Source organism: Triplophysa dalaica, chromosome 4 (assembly GCF_015846415.1).
Source record: "Triplophysa dalaica isolate WHDGS20190420 chromosome 4, ASM1584641v1, whole genome shotgun sequence".
In the NCBI taxonomy this organism is placed as follows: Eukaryota; Metazoa; Chordata; class Actinopteri; order Cypriniformes; family Nemacheilidae; genus Triplophysa; species Triplophysa dalaica.
In genome coordinates this window covers 9200282-9211838 of record NC_079545.1, presented here as the reverse complement: position 1 = coordinate 9211838, position 11557 = coordinate 9200282, and the positions used below count along the sequence as shown (strand labels likewise).

The 11557-nt window shown below is 38.0% G+C and overlaps 2 protein-coding genes across 4 annotated transcripts; both read left to right on the top strand.

The window, feature by feature from the left end:
- The first annotated feature begins 1159 nt into the window (after window positions 1-1159).
- Window positions 1160-4145, top strand: gjb1a (gap junction protein beta 1a). Of its 3 annotated transcripts, none has more exons than XM_056746096.1 (2): window positions 1160-1298; window positions 3196-4145. In XM_056746096.1, the coding sequence occupies exon 2, from the start codon at window positions 3210-3212 to the stop codon at window positions 3930-3932; it is 723 nt and encodes a 240-aa protein (XP_056602074.1). In that variant the 5' UTR covers window positions 1160-1298; window positions 3196-3209; the 3' UTR covers window positions 3933-4145. The 3 variants fall into 3 exon arrangements, with proteins under 3 accessions (XP_056602074.1, XP_056602072.1, XP_056602073.1); XM_056746094.1 differs by lacking the exon at window positions 1160-1298 and adding an exon at window positions 2264-2606; XM_056746095.1 differs by lacking the exon at window positions 1160-1298 and adding an exon at window positions 2613-2715.
- Window positions 4146-7337: 3192 nt separating this feature from the next.
- On the top strand, window positions 7338-8720 carry gja2 (gap junction protein, alpha 2). Its single transcript, XM_056745154.1, has one exon. The coding sequence runs from the start codon at window positions 7342-7344 to the stop codon at window positions 8401-8403; it is 1062 nt and encodes a 353-aa protein (XP_056601132.1). The 5' UTR covers window positions 7338-7341; the 3' UTR covers window positions 8404-8720.
- The last annotated feature ends 2837 nt before the right edge of the window (window positions 8721-11557 follow it).

Genomic DNA, 11557 nt, shown 5'->3' with positions numbered 1-11557 from the left:
GCTTGTATTCTGTGCCATTTGCTTGGTATAAACGTTATTTGTAAATGGATGTTGCATTTTAGAGGAAGACTAAACACAACACATGTTTGTTTTAAAAAAGATATTTTTTAAGATTTATGATTAACAACAGAAAGGCAGAAGTAACATTCATCTTTCACACACTGTAGTGAATTGTACATCATAGATTCCACATATATTACAAGAACAAACAAACAAAAGAAAGAAAAGAAAAACACTGTAAAAATCACACTGTGAAACCAAAATCCATCAACAAAGAATATTAATATTTAGCTTTTGTACTTTAACCTCTTTTAAACAATTAACATTGAGGAAACTCCTATTGAAAAATAATTAACCTAGGGGGGACTTTATAGAATTTCAATAAAAGGAGTTTATTTTTAACCACAAAAGATGTATATTTGCTATTAATTATTAAACCAAAGGATATATTTCCCATTATAGTTAGTATAGTTTAGTAAACTTGCAGGTACATTCTGCTGCATCCATTCAAATGCATCAATCCAAAAACAATGAACCAATTTGCACTGAAAAAATAAATGTTCCACCGTTTCAACATCAATTTTACATATTTGACAAACATTAGAGTATCCAACCTTAAATTTTAATCTTAAGAATTATCCTGCCCGATATTTATGATATATGATTTGAAGCGAACCTCTTTGCATCTGGAGGTAACAGAAAAATAAAGAAAATTACACCTAATCTCTCGTATTGTTTTTTTCCAAAATGCATTAATATATAATTCCTCTTTACAGGATCTACACAACACATGTCTTGGGCTATATCACCTCTTCTTTGACTGTTTGTTGTTTTATTCACATTTACAGTATCCTTGATTTTTCATTTCTGCTGCTGTTATGCATTTCAGTGTGTCTACAGTCTTTATTTATCCATACGTTATTTTCAAGGCTAAGACTTTGTGTCAGACTGTTATGTGTATTTATTGATTAAACATTTATTTATTTGTGTCTATTGTCATCTATGTGTAAAAATATGTGTGTGTGTGAGTTGGTGTACGTTTCTGTGTGCACATGATGTGCGTCACAGTCCGCTGGTGGGTGTGCATCTTGTATCTGATCTGAATGGTGAAGAACTCAACAGCACAAGCATCTTTTGTGTAGAGATGTTTGTAGTGGGGCGAGTAACAGCGTGACACCAGTCATTAGCAATTCAAAGCTCTGATGCTGCGCCATAAGCCACACTAGGAAACATCAACCCTTTCCTGTGCGACTTCAACTCCAATTTCTTCTTCTGCTCAGGGACCTCATCAACCGCAGGTAAACATCAGCCAAATACCAACCCTATCCAACACAGTACTAAACTTACCAATTAAACCCTGTAACAATCAACTACCAACCATGTTCAAACCAACAACCCAGTAATAATCAACCAACTACTAGACCAATGAAACCAGCAGTGAAACACCCATTCTTACCTCAGATTTATTTGTTAAAGGAATACAACACACAGGCCTGATAACATACCACATTACATATAAATTCATAACACTATCTTACTAAACACCATTTGGTATAGTATCTGGAAGCTTAAACCTCTTGTATTTCTAATCTACTTTTCATAATTTTGATGTTTTAGTTCAAATCAATGATCAAACATATCATTGCACTTGACTAACAAGTATATTTAGCACATTAAAAACATTGTTCATAAAATTGACAGTGGAGATGATCCTCATGAAGGTTATTTTAGTTGACTAAAATTAAAACTTCGAAACCTATTCTGTTTATTGAAGTATCAAGTATTGGCCTATAAATTAATGGAAGAACGAAAAATTTAAATTGTGCCTTAGATATTGAAATTTAATTATGTAAAGCACTAAAATGATAATAACAAAGAAAACTAAAATAAAAATGTATCTTAAACAAAGAAATAATAACTTGACAAAAGCATAACACAAAACATTTTTTTTTTAAACAAACAAAAAAAATAACTTGGATGGTTACAGTACAATTGTGTTTATAGTAAATTTTAGACTGTATTTTAAGACAAATATATTGTAAACACTTATGTATATTTATATATTATTTTTTATTACGTCATTGCGTAATTTGTCATTCAAATAACATATGAACAAAAGCAACCCTTATAATTCTGGTAATTTTCTAATGAATGAATGAATGTCTAGTGCTTGTATACAAATAATCTCAGCCTAATAACTAGATTATAATTTTGAAAAATGTGCAAATAGTTGTGATTTATTGATTTAGGCTTTATGCAAACACCCAGTGTCATCTTTTTCACCAAATCTAAACACTACTGGTTACCAATTCTGTCCAAGCTCATCCATGATCACCATCTTTACAATGAAGATTTGTTAAATTAACAAATGATGACCTCTGAGTTTACGAAATAATGCAAATGAGTGAGGTAAGAAAGGAATAGTGTAAAACGGAAGGTACCCAGTGACCCACATCACACAGAAGCACACACATTTGCTCCGTGACTGAACCTACGCTTTCATTGTGTGATTGGAGAATGACTTTGGCTGAGAGTTGACTAGTCACATGGTTGGCCCTGCCTTCATAAACGAATGCTGCATGCTGGAGACACTACATCTGACAGAGGTACACACACACGGATACACACACAGACACACACACCGGAGACACGGCGGGTCTCTGAACCCCTCAACACGGGCTCTGCCCATGACACTAACACCACCTGCGGATCCTGGTAATACTGAATAATATCATAAATCTCTCTCGCTATCTCGCTCTCTCTCTGAGTCTGAACAAGTTATTTGGAGCGCTGTTCTGATATATATTTGATTGTAGGGTGATTATGGACTTTGTTGAATTGAATATGAATGCTGTTTAGTAGTTGGGGACATTCCAGGTTCCCTTTAGAGTCACAATGTGAATGTTAATTTTGATCAGTAAAGCATTATTTATGCCAGGATGCGGTGAAGTCGTTGTTTGACTTGTCACTAGTTTGACTTGTTTGTATGCAAAGCCAGATGTGCTCATTGTAGTTCATGGGTTGCTGGAACTGTATTGATTCGTATTTCTAATTTCAAGTCAAACTTGAGCAACATCATTTGCGTCTCGTGGAATGTGCCTCATCCCTTTTTTGAGCCAGCGCCGGATTGAAAACAATCCAGGGTTTTGAGAGTGTGTGTGCTTTCTAACACCGGTGCTTTACTCTGCCTTACAGAACTGGAATCTAAAATGAACTGGGCGTCTTTTTATGCTGCCATCAGCGGCATAAACCGGCATTCAACCGGGATAGGGCGGATATGGCTGTCCGTCCTCTTCATTTTCCGGATCTTGATTCTGGTGGTGGCGGCAGAGAGCGTGTGGGGTGATGAGAAAGCCCATTTCATTTGCAACACCCAGCAGCCGGGCTGCAACAGCGTGTGCTACGACCACTTCTTTCCCATCTCTCACATCCGTCTATGGGCCCTGCAACTCATCATGGTCTCTACCCCCGCCCTGCTGGTTACCATGCACATTGCACATCGTCGGCACATCGAGAAAAAGCTGTACCGCCAGGCAGGTCGCACCAGTCCAAAGGATCTGGAGCAGATAAAGAATCAAAAGATGAAGATCACAGGAGGACTCTGGTGGACTTACATGATTAGCCTGTTGTTCCGTGTGCTGTTCGAATCTGCATTTATGTATCTGTTCTACATGATTTACCCCGGCTATAAGATGTTCCGGCTGGTAAAGTGTGACTCGTACCCCTGCCCAAACATAGTCGACTGCTTTGTGTCCAGGCCTACAGAGAAAACAGTGTTCACTATATTTATGCTTGCCGTATCCGGCGTCTGCATCCTGCTCAACATTGCAGAAATCATCTTTCTTGTCGCCAGGGCAACAAGTCGACACCTGAATAATTCTAAGGACTCCCCAGTGGGAGCCTGGATCACTCAGAAACTGTTTTCATTTTAGAAGTGCTCAGATCAATTTACTCCTAAAGTCTAAAATAGATTTCACACACAATGTTAATGAGTGCTAATAATATGCTCACATTATGTACTGATGACTTTGTACAACAATATGCACATAATATTACTCCCAACACTTTTAAATGAAAAGCTGTTTAAAGAAATTGTATACTTATAAATTGGAGCTAAAAATACAACAATAAAATACAATACTTTGTGGGAGAATCTTTCTCTATCTAATGACAGATTTGACATGTTGTGTTGGCACACATTTACACATTTATTCCATTTTTAAATAACAAAAACAGTGAACTGAAATGTGTGACTGCTAGCACTAAAAGGCTATATTTTATTTGTCAATTATTACAACAATAAAGGAAACAATTGTTTCATATCAGCATCACAGATTTTTTTTATTTGATTTGGGTAGTTGACAAATAACTAGGCCACTGTACATGTGTCCTGGTGTGACATAGCAAAATGTTAATATAACATTGTTTTATATTACTAATATTTACATTTATTACATACAATAGCATAAGAGAGATTTATCTTCGTTGTAAGTTTTTATCTAATTTTTTTTCAAATTTGAATTTGAGTCTGTCTACTACCTATTTACGTACCCTTGATACGTCATGTAGTTTTTGACGTCTGTACAAAGCTTTGGCTCTAGGGGGTGCTACAAGCCCAAAAGTCCAGGCCTATATAAAAACCACATGAGTGGAAAGTTTAATCCACAGTTGCTAGTGAAGTCCAACCAGTGGCGTTTCTAGACCACTTTAACTGGCGGGGGGCAGGCAGGGGCCACTTATGCTTTATGGGGCACACTAACATTTGTTGTCATGATTCTTTTTCTGTCCTTTTTTATTTGAAAAGAAGTTCATCTCAAAATTTCTCTGTTTTGGTGAAATATCATTTCAGATTTAGGGGGACCAGTGGGGTGGCCAGTGGGATGGCCAAGTGTGCTGACGGCCAGAACCGCCACTGAGTCCAAGCCTTGATAAAGTCAAGCCTATAATAATAGAGATACATGTTAAACTTTAATATTAATAAATGACATTTACAACTGATAACAAATAAATTTAAGTGGACTGACTTGCATCCTATAAAAATTAAGTCACCATGTTTAATAATCCCTAATATCTAAAAACAATATTTGTGCAGTTCTTATACCCATCATTACACTCATTAAAGTCATTGGATTGATGCACAAATCCTATATAAAACGCTATAAAACGCTATCAAGTGTTTTAAATAGCTGGGTTTTAAATATACAGCATCTTCTATGAGATATATGTCTAACTCTCTCATCTCTCTCTATCCTGATTGTTACGATCGAACAGGTTTCGAAAAAAGGGGGAGTAAAAATAGAAAGACAGACAAACAAAAACAGACTTCAGTCAGTATTTCAGAAACTTCCTTCAAAGTGGAATCTGTTCAGCTGAACTGACTGTGACTTGTGAGTACTGCCATTGGTCCTGACAGCTGTCACTCACCAGAGAGGCTCTGAGTAACAAGGCAGGTGGTACACTCTTCAAAATTCTCCCTGGGGGTTGTGTTCCCTGCCAAAATTAACCCTAACCACACACACACACACACACACATGCAGTGTACAGTGTATTTCTTTAGGACAGGACCATCTTTCCGTCTGAACCTATGGTGGAATACAGAAGAAAGTGTGCGTGACAAGACGCAACGCTGCGTGTAGACTTGTAGTCCTGTGTGTGAGTGAGAGAGTGTGCGAAGAGGCCATTCTTGTTTTGGACTTTTAAGAAAGGTGAGTTTCAATCTATAAATTCACTAATTTACTAACCCATAATGAAACATTCATATACATTAGCTTCAATACAATCCACTAACACAGCAACTATCTGACTGAAAGATCATTGTGATACAGTTACTCACTTCTCTCCACCTCTCTCCCTCTGTGTTCACCTCATATAACTGTTTTTTGGTGTACTATCTATAAATCCTGCTAACTCTGTAGAGTAGACTAATAGCAACAGCTGATGACATAAATAATTGGGAAATATATATCTATTTTTTTTATTTATAATACAAGAAACGCATAATAAAACTTAAACATGAGGCCTTTAAAAAGATTCAGGGAAATAAGTCATATTAAATAATATATTTCATTATAATGTTAAAATAATATAAATTGGTCTTTATAATTATGGCGATGTTATTAAGCAGTCCGCTGCATATCAGAAATTTTCTTTATGGAGATACGTAAACAGTTTGCACACATTGCAAATTATTTTGTGTTTTGCTGGAAAGCTTTGAATAGACAGTTCGCAATAGAGGAAAGAAGGAGTGTGTTAAAGGATCCTTACATGAGTTTGTGTGTGTGTTGTGTGTTGGTGTGTGAGTGTGTGTATGTAAGGTTCAAGTATGTCCACCTGTTTCAGGTCAAACTCAGGCACGATGGCCACGTGACCAAATATAACAACACATCCCTCAAACATGACACAGAACCTTCAATCCACCCCTCAACTTGCTTATTTATATGTCTGCATATTTGCATGAGGTTACATTTAAAGGTAAATTGTGCAAACTTTGCACAACTAGAAAACAAATGACTTTTATCAACAAAACAGACGAGACAGTTTTATCCCAAACTTATGTCCATGATGCTACGCTGGGCTGCTCATTCATTTATGAACGAATGAATTATAGTTGTCTTTTTATATTATAAAATATTAAATTTAAAAAATATTGAAAAATAAAATATAAAAAATTCACCTTCATGCAGCGTGGTAATATTAAGTAATACGATTAATCCGGAATTCCGTGAAAATGTCAACCTTAACACGAAAAAATTCAATGTTTTTACTACGGTAACTACACAGATTTTAACATTCGGTGGCTCAAATACCCATGTGAGATCTCTCTTCAAATTTTTAACGCATTTGTTTTATTTTTAGTGCATGATTTTTCATAGTCAGGTAAGTGTCATCTTTAGAATTGTCACATCCATAACGCTACATATTCCTCATAAATGGACACACGAAATTTATATAAAGTCACTATTTTATGTTCTATAAAGAGGCATCCCTTCTCCATTCGTTGGGTATTATTGCTTCAGGATTGTGTATTTTATTTCACAGAAATCCTACAAAGTTTGTCGTCTCCTAAAAACCGCATCCTTTTTTTGTCACATCCATAACGCATATTTATTTCCCTTTTCTTAAATATAATATTTCTTTCTCATAGACGGACATTTTTTGATGTTTAGACTCAACAAGGGTTCAGTAAAATAGGAACAGATGTTTCAATATATTCGTAACAAATTCATTCTCTGAGCATTTTTATGTCACGTCCATAACGCAAAATGTCACGTCCATAAAGCTGGAATTGCTCAAATGCATATCTTTTTTTTACCCATATGTGCAGGTGGACACGGAGCAGTAATGGGAGACTGGAGCTCACTTGGGAAGCTTTTGGAAAGTGCCCAGGAACACTCCACAGTAGTTGGGAAAGTCTGGCTCAGCGTACTCTTCATCTTCCGTATCCTGGTGCTCGGTGCGGCCGCAGAGAAGGTCTGGGGCGATGAGCTGTCTGGCTTTACCTGCGACACCAAGCAGCCTGGCTGTCAGAACGTATGTTACGACAAAACCTTCCCAATCTCTCACATTCGATTCTGGGTGATGCAGATCATCTTTGTTTCCACGCCAACGCTGATCTACCTGGGCCACATCCTGCACCTGGTGCGCATGGAACAAAAACAGAAAAATAATGATGCGAGCGCGGCAGACAGACATGGCCTTCTGAGCACCAATTCAGCGAAAGGTCCCATCCGAGACGAGCAGGGCAAGATTCGTCTGCAGGGGGTTTTGCTACGCACCTACGTCTTCAACATCATCTTCAAAGCACTGTTCGAGGTGGGCTTCATCGTGGCACAGTACTTCCTGTACGGATTCGAACTGAAGCCCCTGTACACCTGCAGCAGGTGGCCCTGCCCGAACACGGTCAACTGCTACATCTCACGACCCACGGAGAAAACCATCTTCATCATCTTCATGCTGGCCGTGGCCTGTGTGTCATTACTTCTCAATCTGGTGGAGATGTATCACCTTGGCTTTACCAAGTGCAGGCAAGGATTCCGTTACCGGCGCTCTCACTCCGTCTGCGACACCGAGTCTAAAACGCCCAGTGTGGACGCGGTGGTTCCATTCGTGGCCAGCTACCCTTATTTCCCCCCTCACGCCCCTCCACCAGCACCTTTTCCTGCCGAGCCCCATTTTAACCTCTCAGAGCCAGACGGGACCTTCCCGCCTCACGGCAGTCGCTCCGTCTATAAGCAGAACAGAGAGAACATGGCTGTGGAGCGCAGCGGAAAACCCGACGCAGTAGAAGTCAAGTCCGGCAAAATCTCCAACTCTGTGCCAGGATCACCTGCCAGCCAACATCGCAGGCCCAGTCATTCAAGTCGCTATAGCAACAACAAGAGGCTGGATGACCTCAAAATCTAATCACAGACGAAACTCTGATTCAGGGTTATCTCATTCTGAAGGCAAAGGAGATGTACTCCATCGCTCACGGGCGGTTTTAGCACTGATCGGGTGATGAGGGCCATGAGTGAAAAATCAGGGATGTTCAGACAGAATGTGAATGTCAATTGGTTTGTTGGTTTACTTGAATTAGCAGGCCTACTTGATGCAGTTTTGTGGGAACATTGTGTCAAAAAGATTGAACCGATTGATCGGACTGGACCGTTGGGTGAATTAGGGTAATCCGGGACGCCTAAAGTCTAGTGTGTTTATTTCCTGATCTATCAAATTTTAGTCAACAGGACTTTTACTGTTATTTTAGCATGGATGTTATGCGACTAAAATCACATGACTTCATGTGGTGATTGCACAGAAAGGGGCGGGGCACTTGTCAATCAAGAAGCTCCCCTGGAACTGCATGACAAAGGTCAGCGACATAGGATTCTGACTGAATTAATGTTAAGGACATAAATCTGTCAAAAATAAGACAATGTTCCTAATTGCTGTCAAATTATGTTTGTGATCTATTTTAGCAACAAAATATTTATTAAAGTGTTAAAAAAGGGTTTTCGTTTTTTTTTCTAACATTTTGTGTTGTCCCACGTTGTGAAATGTGAGAATGTGGGACAGCATGCTTTGGTTAATCTGGGACAGTCTTCAAATGGGGGAAATGTGCATTTAGGGACTTTATAAATCCAATAACAAGTGCTTATATATGCCCGAATGAGAAATGGGTGTTAATGTGGATTACTGGAGGTTAAAACATTAGATAGATGATGACGTGTCTCTCTCACCTGCAATGAGTGTTTGTTCCCTGAGTAGCCCCAATTTTAATGCAGAATTTGAATAACTGAATGAATAATCTGTGAATCAAATTGTTGCTTGGATTTAAATAGATTTTTTATTGTTAATACAATGTTAAACAAATGTTAAACCATTTAAATAGAGTTTTAAATGAATTAAAATGAATTAACACAGTAGATTGTTAATCCTGCATGTGTAAAAATAGAAATATTTGAATATGCATTTTCTTTTTGAGATTTATTTACTTGTAATTTTTTGGTTTTGTACATGATTTTAAAAAATTGGTGATATTATGATTGGCATGCATAAATGAATAGGCTTTTTTTAGGCCTATAATACATATGTCCCAGATTACAAAGTGACCTGTCCCAGATCAGCAAATTTAGGCAGAATAATTTTTTTGCCCACAAAAACACTCATAGGTGTGGCTTGTCTCCTCAATATCTACATTCTTTCTTCTGGTGTGGTTAGAAAACATGTTCAGGATTTCAGAAAAGTCTAATGTGTTGATCTAATGTGTTAGGAAGATATCAAAATAAATTGCAGAAGTCAAAATTGCAAAACAATTACTCGAAATCACCCTACTTTGAATTGATTTAAAATGGATGCTTGTCAGTTACCGGCAATAAAATCCTTATGTGACTTACGGGTAAAATGTGAAAGTTGGATGCTGCATCGTCTTTAGAAATTGTAATAAGTGCAATTGTTGACATGGAAATTTACTTGGCATGATTAGAACATATTCTTATAATGGCAACCATAAGTGGTTGGCACGGAGATCTTTTCTTAAATGATTTGTCACCCACCTTGTGAACACTAATACACACAAATTCAACTAAACATAGCTGCTTAAAAAGTTCTTCACAGCGATGCCATGAAAGAAACATTTTTGGGTCCACAAAGCAGTTTTTAAAGAACAAGCTCTTTCTTAACATTATATAATCTGAAGAACCTTTTTCACACAGAAAACCTATTGTGGGACAGAAAGGTTCCTAAGATGTTTGCTCTTCTTTTGGAACCATTTAGACAAATAAGGTTCTTCTATGCCATCTTGAAGCACCTTTATTTTAAAGAGTGGACCGTTTCCCTATGTTGCTTTAAATTACATTTTAAAGAACAAAACGTTTGAGCTGAATTAGTCGTTTAAGAAATGAACAATTAAAGTGATTTAACCCCTTTAAAAAAACATTCCGTCATCATTTATTCACCCTAATGTCAATTAAAACATGTACAAGACTCTTACTTCTGTGGAACACAAAAGAAGATATTTTGAGAAATGTTGCTTTGGTTTCGTGTCAATTTGAAACAGTTTTGCTTAAGAACCACCATTGCACAAATGTATCGTTCACACAGTTTCAGCACGTAAACATGATTGATGCAAACTAAAGATGCTATGTGCATATTTCCTTTTTAAATAAACACTCCAGCCTATTCTTAGAGGCTTGAAATGAGTGCTCAGAGACATTCATGTATGTGTGTTCGGAGTGAAACATGAGAAAGGCTGGCGGGCCGATGGGACAAATAACCCAATACTTAAGAGTAGGACTGAGCAGTTATAGATTGTAATGGCAGTCATAAAAGCTAGCGAGTAGCCTGCCTCTCTTGGGATCTATATCTTCCAAAGCAGCATCCTAATGGAAATCAAGCCTCGTAAGTGATTTTGAATGTCCCTCATAGGCAGCAACTTACACCAAATTAACAAAACAGATTGTATTTATTTTCAAAGATACTGTACATGTGAGACAAAACTGTTATAAGTACTCAAATACAAAGTATAAAAGTTCTCTTATAAAGTAGCATATTTTGTCTGTTCACAGCCTTTGTGGTGGAAGTTTGCATATGATGCACAAAAATACTTTATAACCCACCATGTTGTAGAACAGAACATATCTCACAATGTGAATGGCTTATCCCCAGAGGAGTACTCCAAACAGGGGCAGACTGGCCATAGGGCGTTCCGGGAGTTCTCCCGTTGGGACGCAGAAGTATGGGGCCGGAACGAACGTTTGGGCCGCTCGGACGGACGAATTATAAATGCGAATGCACGCAAGGCGAATGCAGAAGATCTTTATGCAGGCCACCTCCCCCCCAGTTGACAGATTTAACCATGCATCCCCCCGGTCAACAGACCCAACCACGTACGTCTCCACCGCCCGCCCACGTCGAAAGAAATGGTGGAGGGCCTATGTGGGCCAAAAAAGCCAGGGCCGAGTTTTCTTCCCTGTCCAGCCCTGACTCCAACCTTTGCTCAAAAACACACTGTCATGAGATGCCGTGTCTTGTTTTATAATAAAAAAATCACAAAACTGTCAGATAATTAAATAAATTCCAT

Excerpts from the sequence above, each read along its gene's own strand:
- gjb1a (XM_056746094.1), top strand. The coding sequence starts at position 2,573 with ATGCTGCATGCTGGAGACACTACATCTGACAGAG. Across the intron at positions 2,607-3,195 it reads AGACACTACATCTGACAGAG|AACTGGAATCTAAAATGAAC; the intron begins GTACACACACAC and ends TCTGCCTTACAG.
- gja2 (XM_056745154.1), top strand. The coding sequence starts at position 7,342 with ATGGGAGACTGGAGCTCACTTGGGAAGCTTTTGGAAAGTGCCCAGGAA.